Here is a 16,088-nt window from a genome sequence, read left to right on the forward strand (position 1 = left end):
AAGTCAGAAAAATAGAGAACAAAATAGCAGCAATGAATTCTCTGAGAGAAATTTGATTAGACTTACCTGGGTCCTCGGAGCTCTGATTGTTTATATAGAAGGATGTCGGATAGCTAGATTGTTAGCTATGAGATTACACGATTTCGAGATTATCGGACCATTGGACATGCCAAAATGGGCGAGATAATTCCATCCTTAATCGCTCCCGTAAGATCAAAGAAGATGGTTATGCCAAATCCCATCTATTCAGGATAGACAGCTGTCGTGCATGTTGAAGAGAAAAGTTGGCAGAGCAGCTCATACACAGATCAAACCTCGGGGATGCCTCAGCTCAAAATAGAGATAGACTCCTCAGCTCATATGGCAGTCAGCGATCGTGTTGATGATCCGAGAACTTAAGATGCCCTGTGATATAGTGCTGATCCAAGATGCTCGCAGTAACCACTATAATAATGATCTTTTTGAAGCTGGGGGAGAAGAGACGAGATAATGTCACGGAGATAACCATGCAATCCCCATACAAAAGAGCACGTTTGGGTCTTTTATTTTCTTCATTGGCTTAATAATGGTTCATTGTCTAGCTCTAGTGGCTTTATTGAAACAAGGGGCTAGATATGTCCTTAAATTACATTTGGTAGCTGGCAATCTATCCAAATTACTAGCAATTTAATGTGATAATCTAGGTTACTGCATTTAATATACTTTTTGGATGGTAATTCAAATTATCTTAGGGAAGGGTGGCTATCTAAATTATCACTTTTTTGGCAATATTGCAATAAAAACTTTGGATAAGATTATTCCTCAAAAATATTACACAAAATTTATTGCCCAACCCTCCTCCCTCCCTCCACCCCTTCTGTGTGCACCCCCGGCCTACGGCTCCTCCATCTGTTTATGCCTGTCTACAACTCGTCTGCCCTTATCCCCCACCACCCTTTCGTGGCTCCTCCACACTTGTCCCCACCATTCCTACAGCTCCACACATGCTCGCACCCTCCCCACCCTTTAGTGCCCATAGTTCTCTACACCCCTTGGCCCGTCACTTCTTTACGCCACCATCACACCTACATCATTCTTATTACTTCTCATCACAAAAAAAGAAGAGTACCAGGATAAAATTATTAGAGATATTTTGAAAATTTGATTTCACATTACCTATAATCTGTTGTCATACCAAACACATCAATCAAGATTTTTAATAATTTTACTATAATATTATTTGTGTGTACCAAACATAGTAATTAACGTTACTGGTAATTTGATAGTGACAATCTATCCTAAAGGCAATCCACATTGCCTTCCAAGATTGTATGGCGATGCACCAAACACAACCCTAGGATAGTATAGCTAGGGGTGGCAATCATACGTATTGGGTCAAACATGGTTCAAATTAAATGTGGATCAGATCAAAAAATTATTAATGCAAATCCAATCTATTTATTAAACAAGTCGAAAACTTATATTTAAACTGGACCTATTTATTAAACAAATAACTTGACCCAACCCATATAATTCATTTATTAAACAGGTCAAGTTGGGTTAAGCAGATTAAATAGGTCAAATAGATTAAAATAAATCAGATTGAATAGATCAGAAACAGATTAGATAGGTAAATAGATTAAATGGATCAGTCATAATACGACCCAATTATTCAACGATCAAAACAAGTTAAATGGGTCAATGGTCAAACCTAAACCCAATCCATTTAATAAATAAGCCTAAATAGATTGACCCATCTATGGTCCAAAACTATTTATGTCAAATTCAAATTGCTTAAAATGGATTGTGTTGGGTGGATGTCTGGCCAGGACACCACCTCCCAAGATCCTTTCAGTACCACGCGATGCAGCAGGAAGAAAGAAGAAACAAAACAAAAGAAAAAATAATCAAAATACGTAGATCAGCCACAAAAGGGCTCGCCTCCTCGGGGCATGCAGACTTCACTATGAAAATAAAATTTTACAAGAGGAGACCTCACCCTCAACCCTTGTACACCCAATTCTCTCTCACCTGAAGTTTCTCTCACAAAAGCTCTCTCTCTCTTGAAGACCCCCCTGAACCCCTGAAGAGCCTGGCGACCGCTGTCCAGGAGCCTCCTGCTCCTTCTCTCTCAGCGCCCTAGCCTCTCTCTCTCCCCTGGTTCGTACGGCGGCGAGAAACCGAACCCACACCCTCTCTGTTACCTCACAGGGCCTTTTAAAGGCTTAAACCTAGTTTAAAACTTGATTAGAGAGGGATTAGGAGTCCTAAACAAAGCGAAAAAACCTCCTGGACCGTCGGATCAAGACCGAGAGCCTCCTCGGCCCTTAGATCGCGCTCCGGTCCACAGAATAGTGTCGTGGACCGTGAGAAACGCGTGGGAAACACCCACGCGGTCCACAGACCGCGCCGTGGACCATCCGGTCCACGGTGGACCGGGGCAAGGGGCCAGCAGGCCTGGGTCGCGCGTCCCGCGCGAGCCTGGGCCTGGGTCGCGCGTCCCATGCGGGCCTGGGTCCCACATCCCACGCGGGCCTGGGACGCGCGTCCCATGCGCCGCCGCCTGCGGTCGCGCCGCTGCCGCCCGCCGCCGATCGCTGGCGGTCCTCCGTCGCCTCGATTCTCGTGCCGACTTCAAAAGCTCGTATCTCCTCCATCCGAGCTCCGATTCAGGTGATCTTGGTCTCGTTGGACTCCGTTTTTTGCCGCGAACCTCGCTGTGGGCTCAATATGGGCTGAATCTCGAGGCATCAAATCCTAACAATCTCCACCTCGACTCGATATTCGGCCTCCTCCAAACTCCGAGAGTTTCTGGATCTCCTCGCCCCCATGCCCTGGGGCAATCGCCTGCTGATCATGGATGGGCAAACATGGGAGTCGAGCCAAGCTGCTCGATCCCATCTCCGTCGTATGCTGTGCTCCTCCTGACCTGAGACCTGCTCGGGGCATCATCCTGCGGTAATAGGAATCTTACCTTGCGACGTCACCTCTCGTCCTCCCGAGTCTCCTGTCTCGTACCCGATCCGCCTCTTGGAGCTCCACCTCGCTCTGGGCTCCACTTGGCTCCCGATGCTCCACCTCGCACTGGGCTCCCTGCCAGGTAATAATGTCCTCTGCTCCCCTTCTTCCCCTCCAGCACAATCCTATTGCCGCGTAGCACCCTCAGGATTCCTCCACCAGCTACCGTCCTGTAGCCTCTCGAATCCAGTCTGCTAAGTGAGATAAGATTCCGCCTGAAATCGGGTATGTATCGGACCTCCCCCAATCTCCTCACTGCACCGTCATGTGTCCTCCAGCTGACCGTCCCAATGCCTCTGATCGCACAGCTCGATCCATCCGACAGATATACAGTGCCCTCACTGTTCTCCAGGGAGTCAAACTGCTCTTCTCAGCAACACACATGATAGGGGCATGCAGAATCTAATATCCACTGCTGGGAAGAAGTAGATACCTCGTCAGATATCTCTAGGACATCTCCATCTGAATCGCTGCCGGCCGTCGCAACAGCAGCCACCGTCCGATTTTTCAGTTGAGGGCAATCTCTGGCTAGATGCCCCAACTCTTCACACCGGTAACACTTGGTTTTGCTCAAGTCCCTCCTGGACTTAGACCGCCCTCGTTGCGATCTCCTGTCGCTCCGTCTACCGCCTCCTGCTCCTCCAGAAGCCACCAAAGCTGAGCTACTGCCACCTGAGCTCGAAGCTGGGTTCTCTCTCCTGAGAACCTCGTTCTGGAGTATCGCCGCGGTGACCTCGTCCATCTTGATAGTGCTCTTCCCCACTAGAAGAGCAGTCACCAAGGACTCGTACGAAGAAGGAAGCGACGCCAGCAAAACCAGCGCCCTGGTCTTCTTCTCAACGTTCTCGCCAACGCTGAGAAGGTCGGTGAAGATCTTCTGGAAGTGGCTCAAATGCTCCTGCACGCTCTGTCCCTCAGTCATCCGCAATTGGTAAAACTGCCTCCAGAGGAAAAGAGTGTTGGTGAGAGACTTCGCCATGTACAACTCCTCGAGCTTCGACCACAGCACCGTCGGGGAAGTCTCGCTCAGTACATGGATCACCACCTCATCCGCCAGGTACATACGGATGGTACTCACCGCCTGCATCTGTAGCCGTTTCCAATCCCGCACCTCCATGGTGGTCGGCTTCTCATCGCACAAGAGAGCATCGATCAACCCCTGTTGGATGAGCACGTCTTTCACCCTTGCCTGCCACAAGGAGAAATTGCTCTTACCATCGAACTTGTTGATCTCTATCTTGATTGTTCCTGTTTTCTCCATCTTCAGTCTTGCTCACCACCACTGCAATCTGCATCCTTGTACCGCCTTGCTCTGATATCACTTGTTGGGTGGATGTCTGGCCAGGACACCACCTCCCAAGATTCTTTCAGTACCACGTGATGCAGCAGGAAGAAAGAAGAAACAAAATAAAAGAAAAAACAATCAAAATACGTGGATCAGCCACAAAAGGGCTCGCCTCCTCGGGGCATGCAGACTTCACTATGAAAAGAAAATTTTACAAGAGGAGACCTCACCCTCAACCCTTGTACACCCAATTCTCTCTCACCTGAAGTTCCTCTCACAAAAGCTCTCTCTCTCTTGAAGACCCCCCTGAACCCCTGAAGAGCCTGGCGACCGCTGTCCAGGAGCCTCCTGCTCCTTCTCTCTCAACGCCCTAGCCTCTCTCTCTCCCCTGGTTCGTACGGCGGCGAGAAACCGAACCCACACCCTCTCTGTTACCTCACAGGGCCTTTTAAAGGCTTAAACCTAGTTTAAAACTTGATTAGAGAGGGATTAGGAGTCCTAAACAAAACCAAAAAACCTCCTGGACCGTCGAATCAAGACCGAGAGCCTCCTCGGCCCTTAGATCGCGCTCCGGTCCACGGAATAGTGCCGTGGACCGTGAGAAATGCGTGGGAAACGCCCACGCGGTCCACAGACCGCGCCGTGGACCATTCGGTCCACGGTGGACCGGGGCAAGGGGCCAGCAGGCCTGGGTCGCGCGTCCCGCGCGAGCCTGGGCCTGGGTCGCGCGTCCCATACGGGCCTGGGTCCCGCATCCCACGCGGGCCTGGGATGCGCGTCCCCCGCGCCGCCGCCGCCGATCGCCGACGGTCCTCCGCCGTCTCGATTCTCGTGCCGACTTCAATAGCTCGTATCTCCTCCATCCGAACTCCGATTCAGGTGATCTTGGTCTCGTTGGACTCCGTTTTTCGCCGCGAACCTCGCTGTGGGCTCAATGTAGGCTGAATCTCGAGGCGTCAAATCTTAACAGATCGTTTATAGATCAAATTGATAGGTTGGATTATAAATTACCGTCCTTAGTATAGATCTTGAGAAAATTTTTGTACACCATGGACGATGCAGAACCGCATGCACTGTCCGCAATGATTGACTCATGTATGAGACTGAAAGAAAATTTTTTATATATATATATATATATCGTATCTCGATCTCGTGTATGAGTCAATCACTACGAATGATGTGCGTATTTAATAATGCACAAAAAATTTTTCATTGGTCTTCTATCAAGTGTATCTATGCTTGTGCCCGATACGGGCTGTATTATTTGGTTGCTCGGCTCTTCCCTCTCTAAAAAAAATATTGATAGAAAGTGTCGTGATTAAAAGGAAAAGGGACAGCTCTGGTGCACCTTTGCCGTCTCGATCTGCCACGTTTCCAAACTACTTTGGCTTAAATAGTTCCCCTCTAGAAGCGGCTAAGCAGGGCTACGAGAAGGACTTGGGGTGGCCAAGGCTGATGCTAAAGCGTGGGTGAACTGAGCATGGATGTTGCAGGTGAAGTCCATGGCATGTGGGGTCGCCGACGGAGGTGACCAAGATCATGGCTTGGATGTTGAAGAGATGGAGGTCCTTGTGGGAATCGTAGGAGGAGTTGAAGTAGGGAAGGGGTTGAGGATGGGGTGCTAAGAGCCGATGTCGTCATTGTTGGAGGAGGAGGTGAAGCAGGGGTTCTGGTCATCATCTTCATTGCGATGGTGCTGCCCTTATGCACCTGGTAAGAAGGTCCCGCTATGAATATGGATATTGTATGAATGGTTTTTGACTCTTATAGGACATTAATTTAGATTTAAAATTGTATTATAAATGTTTAAGAGACGGACATGTGCGTATTTGGAATAACAGTTTTATTAGATAACGTATATTTTGATTTTGTATAAATGGATTTTAATTATGTGAATGATATAGTTTCCATAAGTTGCACATGGTTATTTTGTATACCGATAAAATAAATTCTATTTACAATGAATGATAAAGATTCAGATGGCTATTCATTAATGTTATAATTTTTTTATTGTGATGCTAATCCTCGATGTCACTAGAAAGCATACCTTTGATGGCAACACAAATTGAGTTTTAGTAGCACCAATAGATTGCCATATTTAGTTTCATATTTAGTGACAAAAATATCATCACTAATAAATTAGTCCATTAGTGGCATATAGCGTTATCATAAAAAGTATAATTTATAGTGGCAATAATTATCATCATTAATTATTTAAGTGATGGCACCCAGTCGCCATATATAATATGATCATTTACGACGATAAGGTATAAATTGTTACTAAAATTATTAGTAATAATTATTTTACTAGCAATCATAATAGTTTTAGTGGTGATATTCAGGTATTTTAGTGATGATTTTTTAGCCACTTGTTACGGGTACGTAGAAATTCTACAATCTCGATCATATACCGTCCTATTTTTTTGGATCTTAAATCCAATTTTTTTTAGTATGGTACCGATCTCAAGTTCGGATACGTGCCAATGACATGTTTTATAATGGTTTTGATAGAATTTGTCAAACTATTTTCTATATTATCATTATTAAAATATAATAAATCCAACTTCATGGGCAAAATAACTATTTATTATGGCTCATAGTGGGTATAATAATTGCCTACAATGAATAATCATGAATTTAATAATTACCACCTACAATGGATAATCATGAATTTAATAATTATCAATAATTTTGGTCCACTCAAATATTAAATGCACCCCTAATATTTGAGATAATAGTAGGTCCAACCTTCCTCTATGCACGGGAGGGGCCGGAGATCTTTAGGTAAGTATTTTTGAACATAAAAAATTTTTCTCTCATTATCTTTTTTTTGTTATTTTTTACTGTTCTAAAATTTTGATTAATTTAAGTATTCGAAAAATTTTTATTAAAATTTTTTGGATACGTAGACTTTTAATTACAGGTCAAAGGTATTACTCATTTAGAATTCTTGATGAACACCCAACTCATCCCATCATTGACCACAAGCTCGGATGGTTACCCATCACCAAAATATGGCGACAATGCCATTGAAAAACTAAAATCTTGTAATGATACAGGCTTATTGACTGATGATTCCAAAATTAAGAAGCTCGCTACTGCAGCCTCCATCGACTCTACTCGAAGCTTGATCATCTTCCTGAACACCCGAGATGATAATCTCTCCCATGGATCTAATATTCTTGAAGATGTCATCGTCAATGCCTTTGCCGCCACCAAGGCCACCGGCATGGGCCGAGAGTGGATGGGGATGGGGGAGGACGGTCATCTATCATGAAAAAGATAAAAAAATAATAATAAATAAAAAAAATAATAATCAAATGCAACCAGATCCTGTTGAAACCGATTATCTATCAAATTCTCAGGAAACTCTCCACAAATCAACGATTATAACACATACTCATATCCATTAAAATATAATATATACACCAAGCAAAACCAATAATGAGTGCCTCCTCACGCCTCTTTCCATTTCAGCCTCAATGTGCCACCACAATAAACGACAGATCTGAGAAACCGACTCGGCACGCCTTTGCGGTAACCCATTGAACAAAGGACACGTGTATTGGCATCAAGCATGGGGTGATCTAATACAACAAAAGTGCTATGGTTTTAGCGAGAGTTCCGCAGCAGCATGAGGTTGCCAGTGCGATCCCGTATAGTCCATTCGTACCCCAAAGGGGTGGGGCTCAAATTTCAATTATAGCTATCTAATGAACGATATCTTCGTACTGTTCATTTAAACAAAAGAAAAAGGAGAAATTGGGTGTCGGCCGCAAAAAGTTTCGTTGATTTTGGCCTACATAACCTTAGTTTTTAGTAAATTACATGGCTCCGCCAGTACGGATTTCCCTGCAACATGGAGACAAGAAAGCGTCACGTGGCCTCCTCAGGCGTCACCCACATGCTCTCCATAAAAAGCCAACTGGCCCAAGCGGTGGGGCTGTGGTCATTCGCACCCACATTTTTTCTTTTTCGGAAACAAATAAATAAATAAATAAAAGGAGGAATACCACCCAGGCGCATTTATTTTGCTTCGGCTTGTTGTCGTCAGGAGGAGGAAGAAGCCAAACCGCCGGGCACTCCCGTTATTACCCCCAATCTCCATGCCTGGTTTCGTAAGTGTTTCCCGGAAAGCCCGTGATTAAGTAAAGCCTTCTTTAAAGCCCCGTGGCTGGGACGCGAGAAGAACAAAGGATTCCCTTTTCCAGATCGAAATCCCTTCGGCCCAATCCCGTTCCCCCAAGGAGGTGCTCGACGGAGGAGGGATGAAGAGGCGTTCGATCGACGGATACGACGGCGGAGATTCCCGGATCGTTGTGGAAGAGGCGAAGAAGAAGCGGAAGGGCGAAAAGGACGCGGCGGTGGCGGAGGAGGAGGAGGAGGAGGAGGTGTTGGTGGCGGAGCTGGGGGAGGACCTGGTGTTCGAGGTGCTGAAGCGGGCGGATGCGAGGACGCTGGCTGCGGCGGCGTGCGTGTGCCGGCGGTGGCGGAGACTGGCGGAGGACGAGCGGCTCTGGGAGGCGGTGTGCGTCCGCCACTGGGCCAACATCGGGTGCGGCAACCAGCAGCTCCGGTCGGTGGTGCTCGCCCTCGGGGGCTTCCGCCGCCTCCACTCCCTCTACCTGCTCCCCCTCCTGCACCCCTCCCTCCGCCGCCCGGCCGCCCTCCCGACGTTCCCACTCCCGGCGACCGCCGCCACCCCCCTCACGCCACCGCGTCGGTCCCTCCTGCCGGCGCGATGGGGGAAGGACGAGGTGCAGCTCTCCCTCTCCCTCCTCTCCATCGGCTACTTCGAGAAGATGAACCCCAACTACAAGCGGGGAGGAGGCGGGTCTTGATGGATCTCGTCGCCTCCTCCATATATTTTTTTTTTTTCTTTTTTGGCCCCCCTTTTTACCTCCTCTTCTAATTTCTAATTTTCGATCTTATTGTTATTTTTATGTACTGCTGCTGCTGTTGTTGTGGTGTGCTTCAGAGATTTGCTCACTTTGTTTCTAATTATATGTAAAATTTATGGACTGATAATAGAATTTCTTCTACGTTTTCTCTTCTGTTCTGTAAATTTCACTTCCTGACTTGATCTGGGCTTTGAGGGAAGGAGGAAAGCTGGATTCTTTGGAGAGGGAGAGGAATTATTGGGGGAGAAGAAGAGGACAAAGGGAAAGTGGGGGTTGTTGCTGAGTTGAAGGCGGGCCTGCCCACCTTATTTTTGGTTGGATGGTTTAATGGTTGTGGATTGGTTTCCATCAGCACCTTTGGATTTTTGTGGCCGCGAGGACAAAGAGCGGAGGGGGAGGACAAGGGGGTAGGGGCCTGTTGACTCATTGTGGTTTCGGCCGCTTCAGGAAGGGAGCTTGTGCTGTTGGGCAATTATCAGCTTGGACTGTTTGGGGAAACCTATTTGGATTATCTCCCGACCCTAGCGTTGGATTATCTCCTTCAAATGGGTTGTCCGAATTAATTCATTTGTATGCTAATTGTCTCTTCGTATAATTCATTTTATTATAATTAGTCGTAGATAGGATAATGGGTGTGCTGGTCGACACTTGGTGGTCGAGGTTGTGCTGGATGTGAGACTGATTCCTTATTGAAGCTTATGCGGTGGATAACCGTGATTACACTTGCTGGTAAGAAATAAAAGAATCAATGTATATTACTCAGTTTTTACTTGCTTGTCATGATCCTACGTGGACTAATAGAAGAGGTGCCGTATGAGTTTGTTAGCACGGATCAGTTCTCCTATGAATAGGTTAAATTTTTGAGTTGCAAGTTTGTGATGGATGTTATTGGAGCCTAGCTCGGTGTGCGTTACAGTAGCCTAGTCATTTGGACTCCTTGCTAGAAGATATCAACATCGAGTAAAACTCGGTAGGATCAGATACGATTCAAATCATAGGTGGCCCCCCTTTCAAATAGGAAACAACTCCTCATCACAGGTTTGGATGGGAGAGATTGTCATGGTCCCATATAAACTTCACAAAATAAGCATCATATGGTTCGTTAGCCTGGAGCGATCCTCTTCATAACAACTTCAGCTTGTAGATTGTGAGTCTGTGACAAAAAGGCATAAATTATAATTTTATTTAGATATTTATTTCAGAAATATAAGAACCATGTTTTTAATAACTAAATGATTTCATATCAATTCCCTAAGATTTTGCCAATTGCTCTTTTTCATGACAACATTAAAAAAAATATCAATCATTGTGTAAAAAGTCTTACAAATCTTACAAAATAACATGCCGATAAGCCAAGACAAGCCTTTTACGTGGTATAACCAATACAGTCAGCCATTTGTATAGGAGTGATAATCAGCCAAGTTGGTACATTCTAAGAGTGAATGCATAGTCTCTTATGAAATAGAAATCGATGAATCAAATATCTATTTTTTTTTTAAAAATGCATGATCATACCTATATTACTTTCATATTGCAATAAAATATTCATCTTTCTGGTTATATTTTTCATGATAACACATTTTCAGTTAAAAGGCAAAATCGGCTCAAATTGTGACACCATTAATACACATGATGTTAGGACCAATGCACTATAGCCAGGATCAGTGCATATGTGAATCAAGAAATCTCGCTACCGCTGAAGATCAAATGTCATTGATTACCTACAGCTTTGGGTGGCATTTCTGCCTCCCCTATCATCATAAAAAGAAAAAAAAAAAAAAAAAAAAGATAAAGAAAAGATACTATTATGGCTCACATAAATAGTGTTGGGATTGGTACTCGGACATCCAACTACGATGGCAACCCGATAATATAATTTGGTGGCAACCCGATAATATAATTTGGTAGCTAACCACGTATATTCACGATTATTCCGAATGATACAGTTAATCATAATCTAGTTAGCAACTCGGCGGCTAACCGATTGTTTTATTTGGAGGTAGGTCGAGTATACTAGCCAAGTATTTACAATTTGCAAAAAATCCGTAACGTTCGACCTCAAAAGATTTGGGGTTAAAAAAATGGTTACTCGACGTAGGCATTAAGCTCATAAATATTGGATTGTAAGTTTGAGTAACTATCCATTTATAGCCTAATGTGCACTCATAATTTCATCTTGAAATCAAAATCGATGGGACTATTAGATAACTACCACACTGTCCTATATAAAAGAAGGTAGGAGAAGAACCAAGGTAAACTCATTCTAAGCTTTTCTATACATTTTCTTAGCTCTTGTACTTTTGGTTCTTTCTACTGTTCCTTCTACTCCGACCAACTTAAGTATTGAAGGGTCCGCCAGACACTCTCCAATAACTAGACTTAATTTGCATATTCTCACTTCATTTAGAAGCAAGACATATTTATTTGGCAGCAACTCGACTGTCTGGCCAGTGTTCAATAGCAACAATTAGCATAATTATTATTGCACACAGCCCAACCTTACAAAAGTTTGCTAATAGATGTACATTCTCTCAATCTGATCATCTTTAAATGTTTTGCCATTTAGATCTACCTAATGCACGCTCACACAATATTTCACATTTTAAATTTTTATGTTTTATGTATTTCTTACATGGTCAACAATTTTAGCATGGTTGGCATCTTATCTTTAAAGATATGCCCTTTAGGTGATCTAGGGTGTTTATTATAGATATGTTCAGAAAAAAAAAATTTCTCACATATGATCATTGATGAGCTTTTAAATGTATTTTTCAATCTTGTAGTAGCACCTCATCCAATATAATTGACCACTTCTTATGCACAGATTTAATCTCCAACCACTGTGAGAGAGAGAGAGAGAGAGAGAGAGAGGAGAAGAAGAAGAAGAAGAACCATATGGAATGGAGAGAATAAGGCAGAAGAAACTGTTCCTATACTCATATTCAACATAATTTGTGATTCATCTACCTCTGCTACAATTCTTAGACATTTTACACTATAAAATCTTTAAAAATTTATCCACAATAATGAATCCAAAAATTCCCTTAAGGGATTATTTTGGTAGGATGATACTGATGAAATTTTGAGGTAATTTGGATCTATTTAGTTTACTAGATTTATGAGGAAGAAAATTCTCAAAAAGTACAAAAACTTGGGGGCTCCTATTGACATTCAAAATGTTAGAACTTTAATTCAAAACTTTGAATTGAAAGTTTGGGATGTTTAATTTTTTGCTCCTATCAACCGGCCCTCAAAATAATAGAATTTGATATTGAAATTTTACACTAATAAAAGTTGGGCAACTTATGAGACTTGGTCTATGAAAATTTTCTGAGTGGAGATAAGATGGTCATCTAACAAATAGTTGCACTGCTACAGCCATCTTAATAAATATTCTGCGCAATCCCATCTCTCAACCATAAAACAAGCTAATTTTCACCAATTTGGCACAACCCAACTTTTCCATAAAATTTATAGTTATGATCGTTTTGTCTTCTTAAATCTCCCAAGACTTATGTAACTTTTAAGAATGTTTATGAGGAATCTTAGTAATTTGCTTTACCTAAGAAAAGTCAGAAGCTATTTCTTCTTTTCTTTTTTCAATATAGAAACTTCCAAACCTTCATAAATAAATGGCTTGAGACAATCTTTACCTTTTCTTTTATGCACTTCTACTCCATTTTGTGCACAAGCCAGATCTAAAATTTACATGGCCACTAAAACAAGGGATCAAGATTAAATTAATTTTTTTATTAAGCCCTGATCATTAAATGACATTTTAACAAGGGGCACAAACTTAGTTTCTTACTTGAAGTTGCAGGTCCAATTTTCTGTCTAGATCTTTCGTTATGTACATCTTCTTTCTCTTTGGTTATGGGTCAGTAATGAATGATGCAAATCCTTACAATATAATGGGCATGTCATGTCCTTCAACACTATGCCTTCATGTACATTTGTTGCTGTTTCCGTTGCAAGGCAAGGAGCTTCCACTTCGGCTTGATCAGTCAAGTGATGATATTAAAGCACCATGGATTGGTGTTTTAGTGAGGTTTGGTGTTTGGTGAGCACTGGTGGAGCCTAGAGGCAATTTGCCTCCATGTATATGTTACCCTAGATGGTAATTCTTCGCATGCATGCAGAACTTTGCATGTATCTGAGCATGTTCTTTCAGCTTATTTGAGAATTACATTGTTGTGATCTCCTGCTTCACTTTTTATTTTATTGGGCATGGCTGAGAGCAGCAATGCCTTCCACTCCATCTCCTCCTAGGATGTGTTCAACTATATTGAGTGACAAAGGTAATTCTACATACATGCATATAGTTTATTGTAATTTGCTTCTTCTGCTACTTTCTTTTACAACATAAAGAATATTATTTGTTTCTTCCGGATAAAATAATGCTATAGCGGGTTTGCATCATATCCTTATGTGGACATTTGAAGTTGAGCAGGGATATAAATGGTATAGCATAACATTTTTCATGTTTTCCATATCCAAAATTGTTAGAATTTGATGCCTCGAGATTCGATCCATATTGAGCCCACAGCGAGATTCGTGATGAAAAACGGAGTTCAACGAGGCCAAGAACACCACAAATAGAGCTCGGACGAAGAAGATACGTACTTTTGAAGTCAGCACGCAATCCAAGGCGATGGAGGATCACTAGCGACCGACGGCGGGCCGGCGGAGCGGCGGCGGCGCGGCCGCAGGCGGCGGGATGTCGCCCAGTGCGCGGCAGCACGCTGGCCAGACGTGCAGGGCACGGCCCGGTGTGGGGCGCGCGGCCCAGCCCAGGCGCGCGGCTTGGGCCCAAGCGCCCCGCACCAATGCGGCCCAGTCCCGCACGCGCGGGCCGGCCCAGGCCCAAGCACCGCGCTTGGGGCCTGTACCCCGGTCCACCGTGGATCGAGCGGTCCACCGTGGACCGGATGGTCCACGATCGGGTCTGTGGACCGTATGGGCGTTTCCCACATGTTTCGTGCGGTCCACAGTAATGTTTCATGGACCAACGCACGATCGGAGAGCGTGGGTAGCCTGCGATTTTGATCCAACGGTCAGGAAGGTTATTTGGCTTTGTTTAGGACTCCTAATTCCTCTCTAATTGATGTTTAAGCCCTTTAAAAGGGCCTGTACACGGGAACAGATGGGTGAGTGGTTCGGCTGTTCCTGCGGACGTGCGAAAAGTTTCGTGTGTGAACCAAGAAGCCCAAACCCTGTGAGAAGAAAGAGAGGGAGTACACACCGTATGCTGGGAGAGAAGGAACAGAGCTCCTGAATAACGGACAGCGGTTGCTTCAAGAGTTCAGGAGGGTCTTTCAAGAAAGAGAGCTTTTATGAGAAGAACATTCTGTGAGGGAGAAATTGGATATACGAGGGTTGAGGATGAGATCTCCTATTGTAATTTTTTTTTTCATAGTGAAGTTTGCATATCCCGTGGAGGCGAGTCCTTTTGTGACTGATCCACGTATTTTGATTATTTTTTATTTTATTTCTTTTTTTTTCCTGCTACATCACGCAGTACTAAAAAGGTCTTGGAAGGTGATGTCCTGGCCAGAAATCCACCCAACAAGTGGTATCAGAGCGAGGCGATACAAGAATGCAGATTGCAGTGGTGATGAGCAAGACTGAAGATGGAGAAGACATGATCAATTAAGATAGAGATCAACAAATTTGATGGTAAGAGCAATTTCTTCTTGTGACAGGCAAGGGTGAAGGACGTGCTCATCCAATAGGGGTTGATTGATGCTCTCTTGTGCGAAAAAAAGCCAACCACCATGGAGGTACGAGATTGAAAATGATTACAGATGCAGGCGGTGAATATCATCCATATGTACCTAATGGATGAGGTGGTGATCCATGTGCTGAGCGAGACTTCCCCAACAGTACTGTGGTCGAAGCTCGAGAAATTGTACAATGCAAAGTCTCTCACTAATATTCTTTTTCTCTGAAGGCAGTTTTACCAGCTACGGATGGCTGAGGGACAGCGTGCAGGAGCATCTAAGCCACTTCCAGAAGATTCTCACCGACCTCCTCAGCATTGGTGAGAATGTTGAGAAAAAGACCAAGGCACTGATTTTGCTAGCGTCGCTTCCACCTTCGTACGAGTCCTTGGTGACTACTCTTTTAGTGGGGAAGAGCACCATCAAGATGGACGAGGTCACCGTGGCGATACTCCAGAACGAGGTTATCAGGAGGGAGAACTCAGCTTCGAGCTCAGGTGATGGTAGCTCAGCTTTGGTGGCTTCTGGAGGAATAGAAGGCAGTAGACGGAACGATAGGAGATCGCGACGAGGGCGATCCAAGTCCAAGAGGGACTTGAGCAAAATCATATGTTATCGGTGTGAGGAGTTTGGGCATCTAGCCAAAGATTGCCCTCAACTCAAAAATCAGACGGTGGCTGCTGTAGCGACGACCGGCAGTGATTCAGATGGAGATATTTTGGAGATATCTGACGAGGTATCTACTTCTTTCCAGCAGTGGATATTAGATTCTGCATGCCCCTATCATGTATGTTGCAGAGAGGAGTAGTTTGACTCCCTGGAGAACAGTGAGGACACTGTATATCTGCCGGATGGATCGAGCTGTGCAATCAGAAGTATTGGGACGATCAGCTGGAGGACACATGATGGTGCAGTGAGGAGATTGGGGGAGGTCTGATACATACCCGATTTCAGGCGGAATCTTATTTTACTGAGCAGACTGGATTCGAGAGGCTATAGGATGGTAGCTAGTGGAGGAATCCTGAAGGTGCTTCACGGCGATAAGATTGTGCTGGAGGAGAAAAATAGGAGCAGATGACATTATTACCTGGCAGGGAGCCTAGTGCGAGATGGAGCTTCAGGAGCCAGGTGGAGCCCAGAGTGAGGTGGAGCTCCAGATGGAGGTGGATCGGGCACGAGACTGGA

The 16,088-nt window shown here is 44.4% G+C and overlaps 1 protein-coding gene across 1 annotated transcript; it reads left to right on the top strand.

Moving 5' to 3' along the window:
• Positions 1–8,352: 8,352 nt before the first annotated feature.
• LOC105061009 (F-box protein GID2) lies at positions 8,353–9,336 on the top strand. The gene has a single exon (XM_010944919.3). The coding sequence runs from the start codon at positions 8,551–8,553 to the stop codon at positions 9,121–9,123; it is 573 nt and encodes a 190-aa protein (XP_010943221.3). The 5' UTR covers positions 8,353–8,550; the 3' UTR covers positions 9,124–9,336.
• The last annotated feature ends 6,752 nt before the right edge of the window (positions 9,337–16,088 follow it).

The sequence above is a fragment of the Elaeis guineensis genome, chromosome 1, assembly GCF_000442705.2.
Source record: "Elaeis guineensis isolate ETL-2024a chromosome 1, EG11, whole genome shotgun sequence".
Classification (NCBI taxonomy): domain Eukaryota; kingdom Viridiplantae; phylum Streptophyta; class Magnoliopsida; order Arecales; family Arecaceae; genus Elaeis; species Elaeis guineensis.

Coding starts and splice junctions, on each gene's coding strand:
- LOC105061009 (XM_010944919.3), top strand. CDS start 8,551: ATGAAGAGGCGTTCGATCGACGGATACGACGGCGGAGATTCCCGGATC.